Source organism: Bubalus kerabau, chromosome 6, assembly GCF_029407905.1.
Source record: "Bubalus kerabau isolate K-KA32 ecotype Philippines breed swamp buffalo chromosome 6, PCC_UOA_SB_1v2, whole genome shotgun sequence".
Classification (NCBI taxonomy): domain Eukaryota; kingdom Metazoa; phylum Chordata; class Mammalia; order Artiodactyla; family Bovidae; genus Bubalus; species Bubalus kerabau.
The window spans coordinates 113,589,766-113,613,148 of record NC_073629.1 but is presented as its reverse complement, the minus strand read 5'-3'; the positions used below and the strand labels follow the sequence as shown (position 1 = coordinate 113,613,148).

The 23,383-nt window shown below is 48.3% G+C and overlaps 1 protein-coding gene across 3 annotated transcripts in view; it reads right to left on the bottom strand.

Annotated features, from left to right (window-relative positions):
* Positions 1-14,012, bottom strand: part of ATG16L1 (autophagy related 16 like 1) — a 43,333-nt gene extending 29,321 nt beyond the window's left edge. For all 3 annotated transcript variants that reach the window (XM_055586492.1, XM_055586493.1, XM_055586495.1), the window contains exons 1-5: positions 13,753-14,012; positions 9,748-9,841; positions 4,508-4,613; positions 3,716-3,789; positions 2,639-2,890 (exon numbers count right to left, since the gene is read on the bottom strand). In XM_055586492.1, the coding sequence (XP_055442467.1) occupies positions 2,639-2,890; positions 3,716-3,789; positions 4,508-4,613; positions 9,748-9,841; positions 13,753-13,867 (641 nt within the window). In that variant the 5' untranslated portion in view covers positions 13,868-14,012. The remainder of the gene's footprint in view (positions 1-2,638; positions 2,891-3,715; positions 3,790-4,507; positions 4,614-9,747; positions 9,842-13,752) is intronic.
* Positions 14,013-23,383: the final 9,371 nt, after the last annotated feature.

Here is a 23,383-nt window from a genome sequence, read left to right as displayed (position 1 = left end):
GCTTTGAAGGTGAATACTACGATTCTCATTTTACAGACGCGGAAGCTGAGGTAGAGTGAGATTCTTCAGCTGTCAAAAATGTATGCAGCTTCAATTTACTAGGGCTGACACCCAAGTCTGGGCTGTGGCAGAAGTTTCACAGGGTCCGCAGTTGCTTCACTCTCTCCTGCCTCTCAGAACCATTTTTGGCCTTCCTTCCCAAGTCCTAAATTCAGGAGCTTCTTAGCCTATAAGTCTTGGTCTCCCTCGCTTTTCCACGGCGATTTCACTTCTATCTGTGGTTTTGCCTTTAAGGTGGGGGACCCCCCCCCCCAACCTACAACTCCAGCCCTGCTCCTGAGCTCAGGCCAAGAATTCTGCTGGAAATTTTTTTTCTAAAATGCTTCTACCATAGTGGGAACTTTCAAATAGGGCAAGGTCCTGCACGTGACACAGCAGAATTTGGGACAGAACAAAGTTGTAGCTTAACAAAATGCTTTACACTCTCAATCCCATGCCTGACCTGAAAGATGAAAAGTCAGTTTACAGGGTAAGTGACAAAAAACACAAAAATTAACAGATTTTTCGTAGGTGGAATTAAGAGGTGACCTCTAAACCATCTCTGAGGGAAAAGCAGAGCCTTGGCATGGGGTGTGTAACGCTCCCATAGAGGACAGGCAGCCACCCGGCAGGGGCGGGTACGGCACACAGCTCGAGGCACAGGGAGAAGACAACGGCCGCAGCCCGCTTTCATCAGAAAGGCCGACAGGAAACCTTCTCTGAGAGCTGACGGCTTCCCCAGGAGCGCCCCACACAGCGGCCACTGTGCCTGCAGGGACACCCAGACGAGCAGCTATTTCAAAAGAGCGCTCCACTGCAACCCAGGTAAACAGAAGCTGCTAGAAGGGGAAGGATACCTAATCTGGGAAACTGGTAGGAAGAGGGGTAGGGGAGAGGCTTCCGAGAAGGAGGAACTAGCTGTGTCAGGTGGTGAAAAGAACGCCCAGGCCCCACAGGCACAGCCAGAGGGTGATTCGCACAAGGGCACATTCCCAGGAGAACATTTCCTGGGACGCACCTGGGGCCGGTGTGCCACCCGCCTCACGCCCCGCTGTCACCAGAAAGCCCCGGCTGTTCTTGTCTGCGCGACGTTCCAGCACGCTCCCTCCGCGTAGCCGCAGGCCAGCTTCTCCGTCAGGCAGGTTCTCACCTGCAGCCTATCAATGTCCAGGGAAACCCCCACGTCCTCACCGCTCCCCAGCTGCCTAAGAGCTCCACATATAAGCCACACGGGGAAGCCCAAGAACACTGGAGTGGGTAGCCGTTCCCTTCTCCAGCAGATCTTCCCGACCCAGGAATCACACCGGGTTCTCCTGCATTGCAGGGGGATTCTTTCCCAGCTGAGCTACCAGGGAAGCCCTTATAAGCTACACAATTTAACTTAAACGTGAGACAGAAAGAATATGAAAAGGATAGCTCACTTTTTCTTAATGTTACCTTAAGTATGTCTGTTTTTAAATGACTTCATAAAATCCCACTGTACAAAAATATCAGTTTCTTTTCCTCCCAAGGTAGACAGCGCTTCTGACTTTTCACTTCTGTGAATAACAGATGATCACGGAATCGTATTTGTGAGCCACTTGGGATGAATGACTCACTTAGGATGAATTCCAGCAAGAGGAACACCTTGCAGGCACCCACCGTCTCCAGAGCCCTCCAGAGGGTTAGAAAAACAGCCCGCCCCCCATCAGAAACGTCCCACCTACCTTCCTCCCAACAACCCTTTTAACCAAATTCACGGAGCCCGTCCACTTCTTTTACGATCTATGCTTTACATCCATCTGTCTGAATGCTGACCTGTTTCTTAACAGGCTATACTAAGGACATGCATTTTACAGCTGCACACCCTCATTGGTTGTTTTACAGTGTCCTTCAATGTTAAGAAACCTATGGTTTTCATACGGTTCATTTTTTATTACCATTACCTTTCATGTTTATAAAGCCTTCCAATACTCCTATTTAGGAACTTTTCACAAAACAACAGAGTAACATTTCTTCCTTCTACCTTTTGCTTTCTGTTTTCACACAGATTTCAAAATCTTTCTGCACACAGTATTTGGTAGGACTAAGGCTCATCGTTATTAAGGTTCTTTCCTATTCCGTGTATTCGTTCTTTTAGATTTTACCTACGATAATCTTTTCAAATTCTGAACTACTGACGTGGGGATTTAAAATCAAATGTTCTAAATCTTTTAGACTCTTATTACTAGTGACGTTTGCCCACAGTCATTCCGTACACTGGCAAGATCAGAATTTTTGGTTGGATCAATTTTATAAAATGAGGGGGAGGATTTTAATCTTTTTCTAATTCTGGTTTAATTTATAATGTTCAAGAATTAGCTTTTCTTCTTGAAACATGGAAAGAATTCACTGGCAAATACAGAAATGTGCCAAAGCCCTTCAGGGAGGTAATCCTTGGCTCAGTTATAAAAGTGTTTTCATAAACGCAAGTCTCTTTTATACCCACGGCTGCCCCTTCTCCTTCTGTCGGTGTTCCCTGACGCCCCCTCCCCGTGGTTAGAGCTGCCAGGTGTGCCTTGCTTTGCTAGGTTCTACTGTACCAATGTTGAGACTCACTGACTGCGGGTTCATCTCCCACCTTGAGTCCTTTTCATTCTCCGCGTTTAGGCGGTTGGCCTCCTGGGCTTTCTCGGCCATCCACCGGGTGACCAGCTCCTGGTTCTCCTCGGAAGTTTTCCGCAGCTTCTCCTCGAGGGCAGTGAAAGTGATCTGCAGGGCGTCATATTCATCCTTCAGGGTCTGGTTGGCTCTTTCAAGGTCCTGAAGCTTAGTGCGTAGCTCCTGGCACTCGGTCTCCAGGTCAGAGATGGTCTGCAGGTATTCTGCAATTCTGAAAGCATGAGGAGAGGAGCGAAACCATAGAGCTGCGTGAGCCTGGGCCCTGCAGTGACCTCAGCCACCAGCACGGGCACCTCACCTGGCCGAGCCCAGCCCCCGTGGTTTAGGGACAATTCCATTAGCAGAGGCAACACCTCGGGCAAAGTTCACCAGACTCTGAACGACAAGCTAAGGCACCGTTCAGAGAAACAGGGTGGGAAGAAAGAGGGAGCTTCTGAGGCTGAACAATAGTGGTGATGGGAGCTTAGCAGGAGGCCAGGGATCCGTGCATTCCAACTGGTCTCGCCCTCACTGAGGCTGAGCAAGCTCCCCACCTTTTTCTCTAAGCCTCTGGAGAGCCCTCGCAGCAGACTTGGAGAACAGGCCCAGAGGAAACCCAGGCTCCCCTCCAGCTTGAAGGTCCCAGGTCTGGAGGCTCTGTTTATCTCGTCTGGCAGGCTTCTCCCAGATGAAGGATAACCTGCTCATAAGCGCGCCCCTGTTCCTGAGCCCCTTCTTGGTCCCGCGCCCACCACAGGAGATGCCGCCCCACAGGTGGCAGCGGCCGTGGGGAGAGCTGGGACTGCCTCGCGTTCGCTTCCCAGAGCCAAGCTTACATCTCAGGCGGGTGTGTGGGTGCAGGGATCCCGGAGGCCTGGGGGCACTGTGCTTGCCTTTTGCATCCCAGAGGGTAGAAAAGGAGCCCGTGCTACGAGTGCACAGAAATGAAGCTGGTGCTGCGTCCAGTGTGGGGGCTGTGGGCCCCACGCACAAGAGGGCGGCAGAACAGCAAGCGTGACCCCACGCCTGGTGCTGGAGGAGGCCTGGCTCTACTCACTTGGCTTCGTTCATCTGCATCTCCTTGTCCTTCTGCTGCATTTGGTTATTCAGGTCAATCACCAACTGGGCTAACTGGGGGGGTAAAGAACATGTTCATCATTAACAAAACAGTTTAGGACTTCAGTTGGAAATTAGTAATAGTGACTTATTTTAAAGGAAACAAAACAAAACAAAAACCAGGTGCCTGTGCCTGTGGGGTTGGGCCAAGGCAGGAAGAAGAAACGAGCTGGTGAAAGAGAGAAGGGCCGACGGGAAGGCTCACAAGCTCAGCATGCGCCTCCCGTTGCAGGCAGCCTGGGACAGACCCATGATGCTCCAGGTTGCCTGCCGGGCTCCCGCTGAGAGCGTCTGTCTACCTCTCCACCCCAGCTGCCTTTCCGGATTCTTTAGCTGATGAAACCATCAATGCAGCTGAAGATCTTTATAACTTGCCATTAGACCACCATCCAGGGCAAACAAAGCCCAGAAGGTGCTTCATCCTAATGAATTTTTCTGAAACTGCACAGTTCACACTTCATGATGGTTATCAGTAAAATGTTCAGTCAACTGAGGAATAGGGTTCTTTCTACGTTTTCTCCGCTTGTCCCTTTCATGCCACCTGGGAGTTACCTCGAGGGTTGCTGATATTGGGGGGGGGGGGGGGAATCCTCACCTTTCCTGTTGTTTCATTCCCACAGATAAGAGCTGGCAATGCTGTATGCAACCTGGATGGCTGCAAATGCCCGTGGAAGTGCCTGTCCCCTGCCGCCCCCACCCGCAGGGAGAGATGAGAAGGGCTATCTTTCTTTACCTCCCCACGTTTCTTGTGCAGTTCAGTCAGCTCTTCTTGGTGTTTAATTCTCAGCTGGGCCATTTCTTGCAGCTGACTATCATTCCATGAACCATCATGTCCGGGACTAAATGCCCCAACCAGGAAGATGAGGAGAACATGCAAAAAAGAGGGGGGAAAAAAAGAAAAAAATCAGACCTTATTCCCCTTCCATCACAGTGGAATAGTAACTTTGGAATTTGAAGCCTGTACATGACAACACAGCCAATAAAACAGTTCAGTTCTCCAGGCCAGTGGAGTCATAAGTCACTACCAACCTGAAGTGGAAAGTGGGACCCATGAGACACAGGTAAAACCACCAGTCACAACCCAAACCACCAGCCGTGTCAGGAACAAAAGATGGCTTCTGGAATGACGTTCAGGTGAACAGGGAGGAGACAACACAGTTCCCTCAGTCAACAAGTGTGTGAGAGCCAGCTCTGAGCCGGGCCTGTTCTGGGAGTGGGCAGAAGGCAGGGACACGAAGCTCTGCCCACGTGACGCTGTGATTGGCCAAGAGCACAGACCACAAGGGAGAGGACGGACGGAGGCTGGTGGTCAGATGTGCTGTGAAGAAAAACTTAGCAGCGTAAATAAAGAAGGAACAGGACGAGAGGGCTCCTGCTCCACGTGGAGTAACTAAGGCAGCCCAAGAGGTGACGCCAGACTGGAGACGCGACAGCAGTGAAGAACTAGCCGTGCGGGCCGGGGGACGGGGCCGTGTGAGCGAGGGAACAGCAAGGGGCGCAGAGGCTGGAAGCGGGCTTCTCAGGGTAAGTGTGCCTGCACCCCCAGGGCAGGGGTGCAGGGGGTCAGAGAGGAGCAGGGAGGCCACGCAGAGTCTCCCAGAACGCCGAGGGCTGTGGCTTTTCCTCTGCATGACCAGAAGCCAGTGAGGGTGTTGAGCAGAGGAATGACTTACGTTTCAAAGGCTCGCTATAGCGGCTGGGTGCAGAGCAGACTGCAGGGGGGCAAGGGCAGAAACAGGGAGATCAGTTAGCAAGTTATTTTACAGTCTGGACTCGAGGAAGTGCAGATCAGGACAGGGCAGCGGCAGGGGACATGGTGAGACGAGGTCAGATCCGAGCTAGATCCACTGCGGAGAGAGACTGCAGGACGTGCCTCTGAACTGGACGTGGGGAACAACAGAAAGACAGGAGTCGGGGATGACTTCAAGGCTTTTGGCCTGAGAGGCTGATCAAAGGCAGATGTCACCACCTCAGGAGGAAGGGCTGTGGGAGGAGGTGGGGGGGCGGTGGCAGCTGAAGAATGAGGTCACCTTGGACATCCATGAGGGCACACCGAGTAGAAACGGCACATTTATTAGAGCCTGACTTCAAGTAAAGAGGTCCAAGCTGGAGGCTGACACAGAGACGCTGTCAGCAAACAAATTCATCTGAAGCCATGGACTGAGTTCAGGCCACCTTGAGAGTCGACGGAGTTCGGGAGAGTCTGCAGGTGTGTGCAGACTACCTCAGAACCAGAAGTAGGTGATCAGACTGTGGGTGGGTGATTCAGGAAATGGGTCTCGGCTGGAGCTACAGATGAAGACCATCAGACTGTAGTGAGCAGCTGAAACCACCGCCCAGGGGAAAGACGGCTGGCAACCTAGGGTACCACCACCTGAAGGGTGGATGGGGGGACCATCTCCTCCCAGTGACTAGTAAGAGATAAAGAGGGAAAGGGGAGCAGAGTGATGCTCCCTCCGTCTCTAGAAGTGTTTTTACACAGGTGCTAAGATACCCTAATTCTGTGTTCTCTGAGCAACAGTGCTTCCTCAATCTTGGCCCAAGAGGTCAAAGTCTGGAGACTAGAAAATGGCACATGCCTTATCAGAAACCACCCTAAATGAGGCAATAAAAGCAACAGGCCTGGGTAACTGACTCTGTGTGAGAATTAGGAAGATAAGAAATAACTGCTATCAAATTCTCATTGTAATGCAAAGCAAAGCAAAACATCAAACTAGTCCCTTCTTCCAAGAAGCTGGCATTGTAGAGAAAAGATCCCTGAGACAAAGACAAGGACCCAGGGCGCTCATTCCTCTGCTTAAAGCCTTTTCACTGCTTCCAATTTTACTCACCAAAAAAGTCAAACTTCTCATAAAAGCCCAGTGCTCCACTAGGCAGAGAAAAAGAAATCATCCAGACAGCAGGTTTTAAGAGAGGCTTGGGCCTCATCCCAGATGGACTCACCAGGTCCTAGAAAAGGGCTGATAACCTGCGCTGATGGTCTGTGTCTCCAACACGCTCTTGGGACCTTCGGGTGGCTCACAAGGACTGAGCAGCCACTGAGACAGTCGTTCCTAAATGTTAGAGGCCGCCAGAATCACCTAAAAGGTTTCCTGAAACAAGACTATTGGGCCCCATCCTGAGAGCTTCTGAAACAGGAGGTCTGGGGTGAGGCCCAACATTCCACATTTCTAACAAATTTCTGAGGCTGCAGTCCAGGTAGCATACTTAAAAAACGGTTGGAGTCAACTACACCCCAGGCCAAGAGTTTCACTTTAATCTCTTCTGTTAGCAAAGGGATTAAAACACTGACGAGGGGAGCCAGATAATTGATGAGAGGAAGGTTTTTAAGCACAGTGTGTTTTAGAATTAACTAGAATGGGACGGGCAGGGCAGGACTTAAGGACAGCTGGGAAAACATAGAACGCAACCAATCAGACCCCGTCTCTGGGAACACCCGCCAGCACACACCTCTTTGAGTTGGTTTCCCCACGCGGCTCAGGTCCTTGAGAACAAGGACTCTGGCTTGTTCATCTTCATAGCCCAGCGCCTGGCCCACACTGCAGTCACAACCTGTCTCAGTGACGAGACCCCCGCCACAGTCCCGGAACGGAAGCACAGGTAAGCAAGGAAGGGGGCGGCACACAAGTGCAAACCAAGGGACAGACGCAGAGGATGCTGTGGGCAAAGAATCAACCGGCCCGGTGACTGCAGAGGGGGAGCGTCGGGACACTGAGGAAAAGAAACCATAGCTGACTTGTGGAAAATAAGGATAGGAATGAGGCAGTTAGGAGGAGGCCTGGTTAGGAACACAAGTTTGCAGGAAAGCAAGGACCTCCATTTACATTACCACCCCAGTGCTGTGCTTCATCGCTCAGTCGTGTCTGACTCTTTTGCAACCCCATGGACTGTAGCCCACCAGGCTCCTCTGTCCATGGGATTTCCCAGACAAGAATACTGGAGTGGGTAGCCTATCTCTTCTCCATGGGAACATCCTGACCCAGGAATCAAACCAGGGTCTCCTGCACTGCAGATTCCTTACCAGCTGAGCTATCCGGAAAGCCCAACCACCCCAGTGATACTCAGTTAAAAGAATGTTGTATATTTATTTATAGTAGTTTTCCAAGCAAATGAATTTGGCTGATAGATAAAAGATGCAGGACTATAGTCACCAAGAGTCTTGTTGTTCAGCCGCTCAGTCGTGTCCGACTCTTTTCGATCCCAAGGACTGCAGCACACCAGGCTTCCCTACTGTTCACTATCTCCCGGAGCTTGTTCAAACTCATGTTCACTGAGTCAGTGATGCCACCCAACCATCTCATCCTCTGCCACCCCCTTTTCCTCCTGCCTTCAATTTTCCCCAGCATCAGGGTCTTTTCCAATGAGTTGGCTCTTTGCATCAAGTATTGGGGCCTGAATATTCATTTGAAGGACTGATGGCTGAAGCACCATTACCTTGGCCACCAAGAGTCTAACCAAATAGAAATAAAATGTTTCAGGATTTCAGTTGACTGAATTTAGATGAAAAAAGGTCACATGGCGTCTCTACACCTAAATTGACCAGAACACGGCAACTACTATTTTAAATACTGAGAAGGCCTCCCAGGGCCACAGCTTAGGCACGATCTCCTGAATTGTTCTTAGGCAGAAATGGAGCTGAGGCTGGGCCATCTGTCCCTCTCTCCACTCCAGTCCTTCCGGAGACCATCTCACCAGATGAGGAAACATGGATGGCAGGTAATGAGCAGATATGGTGACCGGAATAAATGAAATAAGCTACCCCAAGCATTTCTGTTTTTCTTCTAAAACCCCAAGTTACCATCAACTTTGCTTTTACAATGGGAAAATGTAACTGACATACCAAAAAACATGTAGATTTTAGAGCAAGAATGGTATGGTTACCATGTAAGTTGTATGCATGCATAGTCATATCTGACCCTTTGCAACCCTTTGGACTATAGCCTGCCAAGCTACTCTGTGCACGGCACTGTTTAGGCAAGAAGTGGGTGTCATTTCTTCCTCCAGGGGATCTTCCCAACCCAGGGATTGAACCTGCATCTCCTACACTGCAGTTGGATTCTTCACCCACTGAGCTATTGAACAAACATGATGAACAAATGGAAAAGGAGGACAGTAAGACTCTAGAATGATTCCATTTAAGCTACTTAGGAGCCTCAGAAAGAGAGTGAATGACCCAAGTAAACATACCAAACTCCCTAACATGAACATACACTCACACATTTAATGAAGCAATACTTACCCTTCCTATTAAAATGCAGATTTCCCCCTAGTCTTTCTTTAAAAAAACAAAAAACAAAGCTTTTTGAAACTCACTAGTGTGACCACATACTAAAATATGCTGCAACACACTGAACTAAAAAAGATTAAACAGACCTGGACCGCTTATGTTTACAGGCCTTTCAATCCTGTACCAGCAAGATCTATGTAAATCTGTTCAAGAGTACTTATACCTTATTATTTAGAAAAAGTGAGGCTTCGTAGGCTAAAGGAGCAGCTGGCCTGGCCGCTCGTCTGAAGCAGTTTCTCAAGCTCACATCGTACTGATGATGAGCCTTCTAGGTGGGGAAACACCTACATGCCTTCAAAAAAAAAAGAAAGATTTCAGCTATGTGGCTTCAGAAGCTTCGATTTGAAAGGAACTGACAAAAACTAAAAACTGTAAACTGAAAGTTGCTCAGTTGTGTCTGACTCTGCGAGCGCATGGACTATATAGTCCATGGAATTCTCCAGGCCAGGATACTGGAGTGGGAAGCCTTTCCCTTCTCCAGGGAAATCTTTCCAACCCAGGGATGGAACCCAGGTCCCCGCACTGCAGGCGGATTTTCTACCAGCTGAGTGACAAGGGAGGCCCAAACAAAACTGGAGTACAAACACAGTACTTGGTTTGCTTCGAAATTAGAGAAGTGACAATTGAACTGAGACAAATTTCAATTAAAAGGGGGACATAAATAACAGAGGACAGTTTCCAAATACCTTATCTCATGCCTGTTTGGTACGTCATGCTTTTCGGCTTGTAGCTTATGGGCCAGCACTGAATGAAGATCTGACTTTTCCAGCAACTTGTTATCTATCAAAGAAAAAAAAGTTAATATAACCTATGTACACTTAATTACTACTTAATGTCTTATAGAGATCTGGACCCAAAAAAAAAATAATCAGAAGATGACGGGGCTGGTTTCACTTTTAAGAGGAATCACAGTCCTAGGTACACTGCACTTTGCCACCAACTGCAGCAGTCGCCCAAACTCCAGAACATACGCTCCTTAGATGCTTCCTGGCCTAAGCACAGGCAGCCAGACAAAGGAATTGAAAACTCCCCCCAAAAACTTTCCCCTCTCCATTCTTTCTACCCCCACAGCTTCCTATCTGGGGAAGAAGAAACAAACAACACACCAAAACACAACGGGAAAATGAAGTGCTATGTACCACTAAGTGCAAGAGGAAGACTCTGCCTTAAAGTCAGGTCAGGGCACTAGGAACACAGACACAAACCAGAGCCCCTGACCACAGGAGCTAAAACACACACGGGTGGGGAATGTGCAGGTCAAGAATAAAAAGGAAGAGAAAAAGTGAGTTTTTACTCATTTTCTCAGATGGTTTCACAGGTGAAGCAGACAGACAGTCCAGGCAGGTCTAGAGCTGCCTAGCAGGTGGCTAGAAATAAAGTCACTCCAACACATGAGAGGGCAGGATGAGAAAATTCAGACCTCTTCTTACTGGCAATGGTGAAACAACACAGTTTAAAAACAAGTAGTAACTGGAAGGACTGATGTTGAAGCTCCAATCCTTTGGCCACCTGATGCGAAGAGCCAACTCATTGGAAAAGACCCTGATGCTGGCAAAAATTGACGGCAAAAGGAGAAGGGAGCAGCAGAGGATGAGATAGTTGGACAGCATCGCCGACTCAACGGACCTGAACTTGAGCAAACTCCAGGAGATAGTGAAGGACGGGGAAATCTGGTGTGCTGTAGTCCGTGGGTGGCAAAGAGTCGGACATGACTTAGCGACTCAACAAGTGACATTAACAGACAGTAATCAGTAAGAAGTCAAAGGTTATCCTGAGGTTCCCTGCTTGACCAACTAGGTGCAAGATCCTAACACGCTGAAGAATACAGGAGCAGAGAGTTCAAAAAAGGGAGTTCTCGAACCATAATAAATGTGACAGGGAGCACAATAAAGGAAACCAAAAGTCAAGTCAGGGCTAGAAATGACGTGCACGCAGGGGCCAGTGAGATCAGAAGTGGAAGGGGGTGCACTAAGCAGAACAAGAAAGTGACGCTGGGAAACTTACAGAAAACCCACATGTGATGTGGGCTTTCACTAATCCCACACATCTGAGATGACAGGTCCTTCATGACAAAAATGCCATAGGATTCATGCCAGTGACCGCTCCTGGTCAAGAAGAGCTTGTCTTTCCTCTTAAAGAGTTGAGCCCCACTTTTTTGATCTCTGAAGACGGAAAGCCTGGGTAGAAACAGAAACACTGTCTTCATCGATATTAATTTAATAAACTACCTCAGAAAAGGGGAAGGGATTCTAACCTTGAATGTTCCCCTGTGTCAAAGGGCCCTGATAAAGATCTTCAAAAATATTACAGAGGGATGCCTGGTGATATTGGGTCTTTCAAAGGACAGGAGGTATTCAAAAGGGATCCTTCCTAAAAGCTCCTCTCACTCAAGAGCAGGATGGAGAGGGAGGGGAGGCCTCCTGCAGTCCCCACGGCCTCTTCTCATCTTCCTCTTCAGGCCCAGAGGCAGGACTGACAGCAAACTCTGCCCCCCTCTTTGAGAAGCGGGGCAATGAAGAGTGGGACCGTTTCACAGTCAACCCCTGCCTAAACCAGAGATCTGCACAGGCCAGGGTAGCCGCGTCCTGCTGCTCCTCACCCTGGTCTCCTCTCCAACCGCTCCCCCGCCCGGGCTTGTACTCCTCACTAGGCTGTTTTAAGACATGGTCCCTCTTAAAACAGGACTGACCTGTCTTTCTGACTAGCCTTCGACATCCTCCACCCTCCTTCAAGATGTCCATTTTCAAAGTGCAGAAAAACATTCAATTGTGTCAATGCGATGACAAGCAAGCACCTTCCATTTATAGGCAATTAAGTAGATGGCTTCCAAAGCACTTGTATGCCCAGCACTGCATTTATGAAGCAGGCAAGGCAAGCTTCACCCCGATTTTATAGACGCAGGTAAGTGAGGCTGGTAAGGGGACTGTGGTCAGACCGCCAACCCGATTTGACTTTTAGTGTGTTATCAGCTTTTAAAGAATAAGCATGTGATGAAATACCTGGTGACTAGAATCTATGTAACCCGTGAGGAGTCACATTTGAATAAGGAGTTTCCTGTGCTTCTGGCTTTCTGAACTGGGCTACCAGTCTCTTAAGAGTGTAAGGAATTAGCGCAACAGCGGCACACCCATCATCTCCCTTTTCTTCCACTTTAGTTAAGAGGATGAGCTCAGCTAGGACCATTTCTTGGGGAAACATGTGAGAAAAGCAAAAAATGCAAAAAAGTTAGGAGCCATCAAGTCTGGGTCCTAATCCAGACCCTATCTACTCTGCCGTGCTACCCGGAGCCCAGAAAAACTACCTAACCTCTCTCGGTCTCAGATTCCTCATTTGTATAAAGGGCAACAGGACCTGTTTCAGGGAATTTTCAGAAAGAAAGTGAAACAATACGTGCCAAATACTGCAGCACTCAAGCTTGTCTATACATCAGAATTACTTGGGGAGCAGCAAGAAATACTGACCCCTGTGTCCCAGCCCATTCCTGTGGTTTAGTTGGTCTGGGGTATGGCCAGGACTTTCTAATTTTTTAAAAGAGCCCCATCTAATTCTAACCTGCAGGTATGTGTAGAAACCACAAATTTAGCATGATCAGAATTCAGTGAAGGACATTAACTACTATTACACTGAACCTCATCATCAACAGAATTTGAGACCTAAAGGCACACTTCAAGGGGTAGACCTGGAACCAGAGGTTCCAAGAGTGCCCGTTTCTTCCCCCAAATGTGTCATCAGTTAGGGTAAAATGGGGGGCAAGGTAAGGAAATGCTCATTAGAAGGCATCTAAGGGCACAACCAGTCCATCCTAAAGAAAATCAGTCCTAAATATTCATTGGATGCTGAAGCTGAAACTCCAACACTTTGGCCACCTGATGCGAAGAACTGACTCACTGGAAAAGACCCTGATGCTGGGAAAAGACTGAAGGCAGGAGGAGAAGGAGAAGACAGAGGATGAGATGGTTGGATGGCATCGCTGACTCAATGGACATGAGTTTGAGCAAGCTCCAGGAGATGATGATGGACAGGGAAGCCTAGCCTGCTGCAGTCCATGGGATCACAAAGAGTCGGACGTGACTGAGCGACTGAACTGAACTGAAGGGCACAAATATTTGTGTACTCAAATTGCTGCGGCGGCGGTGGGTGTGGGCCACCTTTTTCATATCCAAGTTTTCAGTAACAGTAAAGCCTACTATATCCCGACTAAAAAGTGAATTAAGACTCAAGATGTGTCACAAAGAACACCAAGGCGGAGTGTAAGGACAGGTCTTAAGAAATGAAAGGCAAACATTTCGTGATACTCAGAGCACTATGCTAATGCTTCAAGTGAGTGCCCGCTTCGTAACACGATGCCCGAAATAGCCCGTTTCTGGAAGCTGTCTATTTAATTACACAAGTATTGTGTGCGGAGCACCTGGGATTTACACATACAAACGTGCACGGCGCCTGCCCATGAAGAAAATCCAAGGCTTGCAGGGAAACCGTCCACAGTCACACCCAAGGATAAACGGAAAAGGGGAAAAGATACAAAAAGGCATGGGGCCGTGCCAGGCGTTGGGAACCCGGGGCGGCATCGAGGCGCGCGAGAGGCGCCGGGGCTCGGCCTGGGGTTCCTGCTGGCGGCCCCGCGTGCCTCGGCGGGGTCCGCCCGCCCGCCCCCGGGGCCCGCCCGCCCTCCGGGCCCGTCCGCCGCTCACACTGCAGGATGATCTCCTCGAACGCCTGCCTCTGCAGCCGGTCCCGGCGCCTCAGCTCCTCCGAGATGTGGCGCTTCCAACGCGGGAAGACGGCAGCGCGGAGGCCCGACGACATGTCGCGTGCTGCCCCGGCGCCTCAGTGCCGCTGATCCGAGCGCAGACTGGCGGCCGCGGCCCGCACCATGAGGGAACCAGCGGGCGCGGGAAGGCCAGCGGCCCCTGCGATCAGCTCCACGCAGAGGCCGCCCCCGAAGCCGTCCAGGACGGACTTCCGGCTCCTGACGGAAATGGCTTTGAACCGAGCCGGAAAGCCCGCCTTCTCATCAGACGTCTCGCGCCACGCGCACGCCGGCGTCCGGCGCCGACTTGAGGCGCTGGCTGATGACATCATCTCTATACCGGAAGTGCCTGTGGCCGAGATGTGGCCGCTGGGAGGCGTGCGGGCCGCGTTGGAGGCTTGGTCCGCGGGTTGGGGAAGGAAACAAAGGGCGGCTTCCGCCCACTTGCTGTCCCCTTTGCTTGCTTTTCCGTGTTTTATACTTTCTTTCCTAGCCTACCTCTGTTTTCTTCAGTTTACTGAGCAGAAGTAAACCCCCCACATGGTAACTGTGTGATCAAGGATAAGTGACAACCTTCCTAAGCCTCAGCTTCTTAGTCTGTAAAATTGCTCGCGCTCTAAATCGCTTCTGTTGTGTTACAGTCTCTGCGACCCTATGGACTATGGCCCGCCAGGCTCCTCTGTCCATGGGATTCTCCAGGCAAGAATACTGGAGTGGGTTGCCATTTTCTCCTCCAAGGCATCTTCTCAACCCAGGGATCAAACCTGCATCTCTTATATCTGCTGCATTGGCAGGCGGGTTCTTTACCACTAGCGCCACGTGGGAAGCCCAGGTGAAATGGGGACGGCCCCTAAATGGGGAAGGAATGATACCTACCGCCCAGGATTGCCGTGAGGGTTAAAAGTAGTACCTATATAATGCAATTCACACTGTGCCTGTGCATGGTAAGCTTAACTTTACCTAGATACTCCTTTTCTTTCTAAGTCTTAATCAAGTTTGGTTGCTTTAGCAAGAGCACCGCATTAGTCTTGGAAAAGACTGTTTTTTTTTTTTTTAATGAAGAAATGGATTGCAAAGAACAGGTAAAGAAAATGTAATCGTTAGAAGCCTAGAAATTGTCTACTACCTAAAAGTAAATGGGTCGTTAGAAAGTATTTTAAGGGTGGGGATACAAACAGGATTTTGAAAGAAAAAAAAAAAAGTTTGCTGGTAGAGAAAAATGGGAGATGGAAGTCTCAGGAGAATACGGTATGTGTCAACTAAGTAGAATGGAAAACCTAGTCTGTAGTAGAATCACTTGAGCTCCATCTGTCTTTAACAAGTCAGTGAATTTATTGCCTGGAACTGGACGAAGTAGGAGGCAGAGGAGAGGAAAGGTATGTCAGAAACTGCCTTCTCTTTCTCTATCTAAAGTTCAGAGGACGATCCTTCACAAGCAGATAAGAAAGCCTTTGATCTCCTGTGGACCTCAGGAGTAGGGCGGTTAAGCTTCTAGAGCCACAAAGATATTTCGTTGGCAGCCAGTACTGAGTGGGAAAAACCCATGGGGATCAGAAATAGCAGGGACTTCCTAACACTGAAGCAAATGAAGAAGCAGGTTCTGAAAGTCACCAAAAATGCCTCTACGTGTAATAGTGGTACCAATCTCAGAAGAGCCTAGCCTCAGCTCTAGACAGCTGAGTATGCTGATTTCCACCCACCCCCCCCCCCACTGCCCCCCCCAACACACAAGATTGTGATTAAAACACGTTAATGAATTGTCAGGAACAGCAATTCCCCTTACAGGAATGTATCCAACAGATACTTGGACAAATGACCACAGAGGAAGCCATCAGCATTGTTAATAAGAATGGAAAGTTGGGCGGGGTGGGGGGGGGCGGTGGTGGTGGAAACCTGTATTTCCACCAGAAAGAAAGAAAGAAAAGTGAAGTTGCTCAGTTGTGTCCAACTCTTTGCAACCCCATGGGCTGTAGCCTACCACGCTCCTCCATCCATGGGATTTTCCAGGCAGGAGTACTGGAGTGGGTTGCCATTTCCTTCTCCAGGAAATCTTCCCAACCCAGGGATCAAACCCTGGTCTCCCGCATTGTAGGCAGACGCTTTACCACCTGAGCCACCAGGGGAGTCCTAATTTCCACCAATGAAAGTAAAATTACTGTATATTTATTGTTCAAAAACAGTTTATAATAAAAGCATTAATAAGTTCCCTACATACAAACCGTCACATTTTGAACTTTCAAAGATGGGAATGTGTGTTCTATCAACGTCAGGCATGAGTGATGTTGCAGCTTGCCCTCCATCTCCTGTTGCTGGTGATCCTTCAGTTCTACCATCTTCCCTCCTCCAGTCAGTAACTCTTCTTGCCTGGTCACTCGATGCCAGCCCCTGTATGCCAGCTGTTGTACTGTAATACCGTACTTTTTATGTTACTGTAAGATTAAAAATATTTTCTTTATTTTTGTGTTTGTTAAGTACTATTCGTGTGAAATGTATTATAAGGCTATTATGGTACAGTACTACATAGCTGATAGTGTTATTATAACTTTGTTGGACTTACGACCAAATTGGACTCACAAACCCACTCTTGGAATGGAACTTGTTTGTACACAGGTGACTTAACGGTATATGATGTAAATCGAATTGATGTAAATGTCCCTGGTCCTCATAGGGAACGTTTGTTGAATGAATGGAGAATATAATGATTAAGTTAAGGTTATAAAGCTCTGCAGGTCTGCCCTCTCCCTAACCAGCCAGCTGTGTCTAGTGCGCACTGCAGCCTCAGTGGTGGCGCCTCCTCTGTTCTGCTCCCTCTCGCTGCACCCCCGTTGGGTTTACTGAGCCTCTCTTGGGCAAACTCTTCCCTTCTGGCTTCTCTGAGTTGATTCCTATTGAGTTAATTCTCAGCTCAGTAGTCTCTTCCTCACAACCTTCAAATAACTGACCTTCACATTAGGTCAGATCTCCCCATGACACGTGTGCCTCTCCATTCCAGCACTTAACACAATTGCAGCTTTACATGTATTTTATCATTCATTACTTGGTTAAGGCGTGTCTCCCCACCCCACAAGACTGTAACCTCCATGGCAAGAGCTGCGTCTGTCTTTGTTCATCATTTAATCTCCAGTAAGAGTATGAAGCCTTTCTCTTTTTTTCCCACCTTGGCCTTGTGGCATGGCTTGTGGCATCTTAACTCCCCCACCAAGGATCAAACTGGGACCCTTGGCAATGAAAACACAGAGTCTTAAAAGTTGGACTGCCAGGGAATTCCCTTGAAGCCTTTCATAGATTAAGTGCTCAGTAAATGTTGTTTAAACAATGAGTGGAATATAAAAAAAATATCGGGGCAGTAGCATGGCTGGTGGTGTTTTGTTGTATGTATTTTCTATATTTTATATGCATTTCCTAATTGTTGTGCATTATGCGTGTACGTAGGGGCGGCAGAGGATGAGATGGTTGGATGGCATCACTGACTTAATGGACATGAGCTTGAGCAAACTCCGGAAGATAGTGAAGGACAGGGAAGCCTGTTCTTTGCATGGGGTTGCAAAGAGTTGGACATGACTTATTGACTGAACAACATACATGTACTAAATACGCAAGAAAAAGTTATAGGAACAAACATTGAGGTTGTTCAGTCACCAAGTCATGTCCAACTCTTTGCGGCCCCATGGAGTGCAGCATGCCAGGCTTCCCTGTCCTTCACTATCTCCCGGAGTTGGCTCAAGCTCATGTTCATTGAGTCGACGATGCCATCCAACTATCTCATCTTCTGTCACCCCCTTCCCCTGTCGCCCTCAATCTTTCCCAGCATCAGAGTCTTTCCTAGCATCAGAAATGACCATAGATTTATTGATAAAATCATTTCTTCAGCTCTGTGGGAGATAACTAATAAGCAGGAACACTTCTACAATATTAAGGGCCTTGCACTCTTCTGAAAATTTCATGTATTGTAATTCTTTTAACCCTCTCAACAATCATGCTCAGTAAGGTTGTTATTGACTACTGTTAGCATCTTTAGCCTCATTTACATCTGAAGAATCTGAGACATGCAGGAGTTGAGTCACTGATCTGGGCACACCTGGGTTCAAATGCAAGCAGTTTGACCTTAGCCTCTGTGCCGGAACTACTGCACTCCACTGTGCAATCTCTGAGTCAGCTGACATTGCAGTTTGGCTCTAGAATACTTAAAACCAAGAATAATTTGAAATGATTTGAAATCAGGGCCCAAGAGGGAGGGTATCCTGGCAAGGAGCAGGTGTGTTCCCAGGACCCTGAGGGGAATGGCTGGAGGGGGATGAGTAATAGGAAGGCTGGGGGAAGTGGCTTGTCTGAATATTCCAGAAACAAATTATGGATCTTAAGAGTGGTTTGTGTTGTTGTTTTCCTGGTAAATAGTGATTGTCTTAAGGATTCAGCATGCTTTTTTGGAGAGCAGCAATGGCACCCCACTCCAGTACTCTTGCCTGGAAAATCCCATGGACGGAGGAGCCTAGTTGGCTGCAGTCCATGGGGTCGCTAAGAGTCGGACTCGACTGAGCAACTTCACTTTCACTTTTCACTTTCATGCATTGGAGAAATGGCAACCCATTCCAGCGTTCTTGCCTGGAGAATCCCAGGGACGGGGGAGCCTGGTGGGCTGCCGTCTGTGGCGTCGCACAGAGTCCGGCACGACTGAAGCAACTTAGCAGTAGCAGCAGCAGCATCTATGAAATGGATTCTGACGGTCTGGAATGGATGTACAATAAACGTGAAATGATGCTCTGCTTCTGAGGAACTCAAGTCCAACCTTCTGAGGATGGGCCTATTGACTCCAGTCTTTTCCCTTTGGGTCCTCTTGCCTTCCTTTAACTTTCAATCAGCAAGTGGTCAAACAGTCAGGTCCTAATGTGGGTCAGGCTCACGGTTAGTTCTGCCTGGAAACAAAGACAGTCCAGGCTTGGATCCTGACCTCAAGGAGCTCACTATGCAAGAAGGAGAATCTGAATGTGATTATTTATAAATATAAGGACTTACAAAGTAAAAAAGAGCCAGCCGGAAGGCAGTGCCCAGGGGTTTTGATTCTCTTCTGTTCTTTTTTTCTCTTTTATTCTTTTTTAAAAATACAATTTCCTGGTTTAAGAAAAATATGGCTCTTGATCTTTATTCTCTATTTCCACTCCTTTTTAGCTCTTCTCAAAAGTAGATCACTTAAAGTGAAAGTAAGCCAAGTAATGGAGAAGGAAATGGCACCCCACTCCAGGATTCCTGCCTGGAGAATCCCATGGACAGAGGAGCCTGGCAGGCTACTGTCCATGGGATCGCAAAGAGTCAGACACAGCTGAAGCAACTTAGCACTCTCGCACACAAGATAAGTTAACCATGTTCCTGTGTTAACTGTTTATTGTAGCCTAGTAAACCTAGTGATTGCTAGAGTGAACCAAGGATAGCCAAGAATCCAACTGACATGGGTTTTCAGACATGCTGATGATTCCTCCAAATGTCACTTTTTGGATGATAATGATGTTCCCTTTCAGGCATGTGTCGCTCAACATTTTTACCCCTTGGCTTTTTCTCGTTTCCCTTTTCTTAGTGTTATTGTGTTTGCATACATACAAGTAAGTACTACAGGACATTTTCATTATAAAGACTCTCCGTGCCCGTGGACTAAACCCCATGCCGTTCTCCTCATCCACTCCATATATATGTATATTGACATGTAGATTTCATATTTTAAAAATGACTATCTGACATGGGTGTTATCTGACATGGGGTATACCCCAATGCAAGCATTATAGTAAAGTTTAACTTTTTAAGAGAAAGTCCTTGTTATCCCTTCTATAAATTAACAGCCAAGTGTCTGGAATGGTGGCTGGAGGATTCAAGATGGCACATCTAACCAGCTGGGACAACAGCTAGAGAGGGTGTGTGTCTCTGGGAATTTTCCCCCTTGATTTGCCTCTTTACTCTTTGAAGACATGATAAAATTTCTCCCAGACACTACTGCCCTCTCCCACTGGATTGAACCTGGGTCTCCGGTGTTGCAAACAGATGCTGTACCATCTGAGCCACCTGGGAAGCCCAATATAAATAATACCAACTTGAGTATTGTTTGCAAAATTAGGTAAATAATACCTAATTGAGTGATATTTCATGCCAGGCACTTTGTTGTACGTGGATTAGCTTACTGGATGCTCACAACACTACCATGTAGGTACTGTCAGTATTTCCTCTTATGGGTAAGGGAATTGACACGCAGAGCTCAAGTAGCTTGTCTGATGTCACATCGTAAGAGGCAGAGCTTGGATTCAGTGGAGGAAGCTCTCTGCCAGAACCCAGCCGTTTAACCATCCATGTCTGTGCTGTGTTGTCAGGGAGTCCGGGTTCCGGCTGGGGTTTTTCAGGATGAGAGAGAGAATCAGTGAGAATGCTTAAGATCACAGGCAACAGACATGCAATTCGCACTCCTTTAAGGGAAAGTATGGGTGTAGCATCAGGCTGGCAGGAGGATGTGGCTGGACTGGAACCCGGATGCAGATTCTGCCTCTTTGCCTCTGTCTCCCTGTCAATTGCTGCATCCTTTGTCTTGTGGTCCAGCTCTTTTTGTTTCCCTGGTGGTGGGGTAATGGCTCCTCCAGCATCTCCACAATACAAGCAAGCAGTAGACCAAGTTGGCATCTCCGAGTCCCAGGTCTAAATTCCTGGGAGGAGAGGCTGCTGGACTTGCCTGTGTCCAACGATCCATGTGGCAAAGAGGCAGGGTCAGTCTTCCCTCCGATGGCGGGGAAGGGACATTTTCCAGGAGAAGGGAAGTATAGGACACAACTGTTCAGGCTGCCCAGCTCCACACCCCCATTCTTTTATTAACAATCCACCCTCCTGGCTACGGGCATCCCAGGGGGCTCAGTGCTGAAAGAATCCATCTGCCAATGCAGGAGATGCAGTTTCGATGCCTGGGTCGGGAAGATCCCCTGAAGGAAGAAATGGCAACCCACTCCAGTGTTCTTGCCTGTGTTAGGTAGTTAGAATAGGAAAAAGGAGTCCAGAATGGCGGTGGCTAAAAGACAAAGAAGGGGAAAGCCCGTGAAAATAGAACAAGGGAAGATCTGAGGACCGGAGTGAAGACCTCAGGTAGAACAAACAGCACTCCTGGCTAGACCAATTTCCACAGGGCAGGCCCAGGGGGAGAAAAAACATATAAAAAGAGGAGCCAAAGGGCCAGGGCTCACCCTTGCTCTCTCTCTTTTGCTCTCTCTCTCTCTTCTCTTCACATCCTTTGGGTCAGCATGCCCTCATGCTTTGAGGGTGTATTTTCCTTTATTTTCTAAATAAAACTGAGCTGTAACACGGAGCTGTAACACTGATCTGTCCCAGAGCTGTGAACGTCTGTCCAAGGGCTTTAACGTTGGTCTGTCGCTTCAAATTTTTGTTGTGACAAGACAGAACCGAGGAAATTACATATTTCCTTGACACCTGGAAAATCCCGTGGACGGAGAAGCCTGGCGGGCTACAGTCCATGGGGCCACAAAGAGTCAGACACGACCAAGCATGCACGCACGCTCCTGGCTATAGTCCTGTTTTCCCCCTGACCTTTCATGCAACAAACTGGTCCCAGGGGTAAGCACAGGAATCCTTGCCTGTCACTGTCCTCCACAGGAAGTTTTAAACTGGATCTGGGAGAGAGATCCTTTTTCTCCTTTGGTTAGGAAGTGAGGCTATGCTTGGGGACCTGCTAGTGGCCATGTCCCCTCCCAGATCTCATGGAAAGGTTAGCCTGAAAAAAATGGAGCAAGCACACGGGGGGAAGAGGAGACGAGAAACCAAGAACCTGATGGCTTTAGAGTCCTGGGTTCCACCATTCCTGAGGGCAGCCCAGCCCCATCTTCCCAGTCTGGCTACCTGAGCTGGTATGTCCCCATGTTTCACTAAGGCTTCTTTACTCTGGGCTTTGATTTTCTCTTGCCACCCAAGAATCCTGATTAATTCAGCAGGCAAGCTCAAGCCTATCCCCTCTCCAGCAGATCTACCCGACCCAGGAATCAAACCGGGGTCTCCTGCATGGCAGGCGGATTCTTTACCAGCTGAGCTACCAGGGAAGCCTCAAGGAAACACTAGGACTGGGAAACAGAATGGTAGTGCCCCCACAGGTGGGTTTTCCACTTTAAAATCTTGACAAAAGTAGGAAGGTCAACCCACTCTTCTTACCATGCATGTTTTGTATTTACCATCAACCCATTTCCAAATTTCTTGGGAAAAGTTTCTGGATCTGAGGTCTCATGAACTTCCAAGTGAAACTCTGTTCTGAATAATAGTGTCTGCTGATGAGAGAAAATTTCAATAACCTCAAAGTGATTCCTAGTCAGCCTGGAGATATTAGCAAACACTATTGCCATGTGTTAGAGCTGTGTTGCCACTTCCCTCTCAACAGAAAGTGAAGGCACGCCATCTCCACGACTCAGGATATTCATAGTTCTGCAGAGTGTCTAGGCACCACTGCGTCCTCACACAGTAGTACCACATAGAAAGCACCCAGCCTCGGAATAGGTGTTTGATTAAACAACAAACTATGGCATCACTGACTCGATGGACGTGAGTCTGAGTGAACTCCGGGAGTTGGTGATGGACAAGGAGGCCTGGCGTGCTGCGATTCGTGGAGTCCCAGAGTCGGACACGACTGAGCGACTGGACTGAACTGAACTGAACTGAAATAAATATTGCCTATCAGGAGATGGGGTTCTTTGTCAAGAAAACAAGTTGACATTTTGTCTTTTAAAAGGCCAACAACTGAGGCAGCAATGTGTTGAACTCTCTCTACAGATCTGGATGCCCGGACACTTCACCTTCCGGAGCATGCATGAGTGTGCTCAGTCGCTTCAGTCATGTCTGACTCTCTGCAACCCTATTTTGTAGCCCACCAGGCACCTTTGCATGGGATTCTCCAGGCAGGAATGCTGGGGTGGGCTGCCATGCCTTCCTCCAGGGCATCTTCCTCGCCCGGGGATGGAGCCTGCATCTTTGGCGTCTCCTGCACTGGCGGGTGTGCTCTTTACCACTAGCGCCACCTGGGGAGTCGCACCCCAGTTAGGGGTGTGTGTGTGTGTGTGTGTGTGTGTGTGTGTTTCCAACAAAATTAGTCCCTTTTGTTTAAAAAAATTACAAATAAGTGTGCAAAATTAAATTTCATGATTCAGTTCAGTTCAGTCGCTCAGTCGTGTCCGACTCCTTTCGACCCCATGAATCGCAGCACGCCAGGCCTCCCTGTCCATCACCAACTCCCGGAGTTCACTCAGACTCAAGTCCATCGAGTCAGTGATGCCGTCCAGCCATCTCATCCTCTGTCGTCCCCTTCTCCTCCCGCCTGCAATCCCTCCCAGCATCAGTGTCTTGCAAAATTAAATTTCATGATTAAACACACATGAAGTAAAACGCATACCTCACATTGGAGCCCATAGACAATGTTAGTTGATTCCATGACAGTAAAACAAGTGGCAAAACCGAGAACTTGCTGCTGCGGATATCAATGTTTGTAACCTGAAATAAAACATAAAATTAAGCTTAAAGGGGGTTTAAGAAAATTAAATACATGCCTCAGGAAA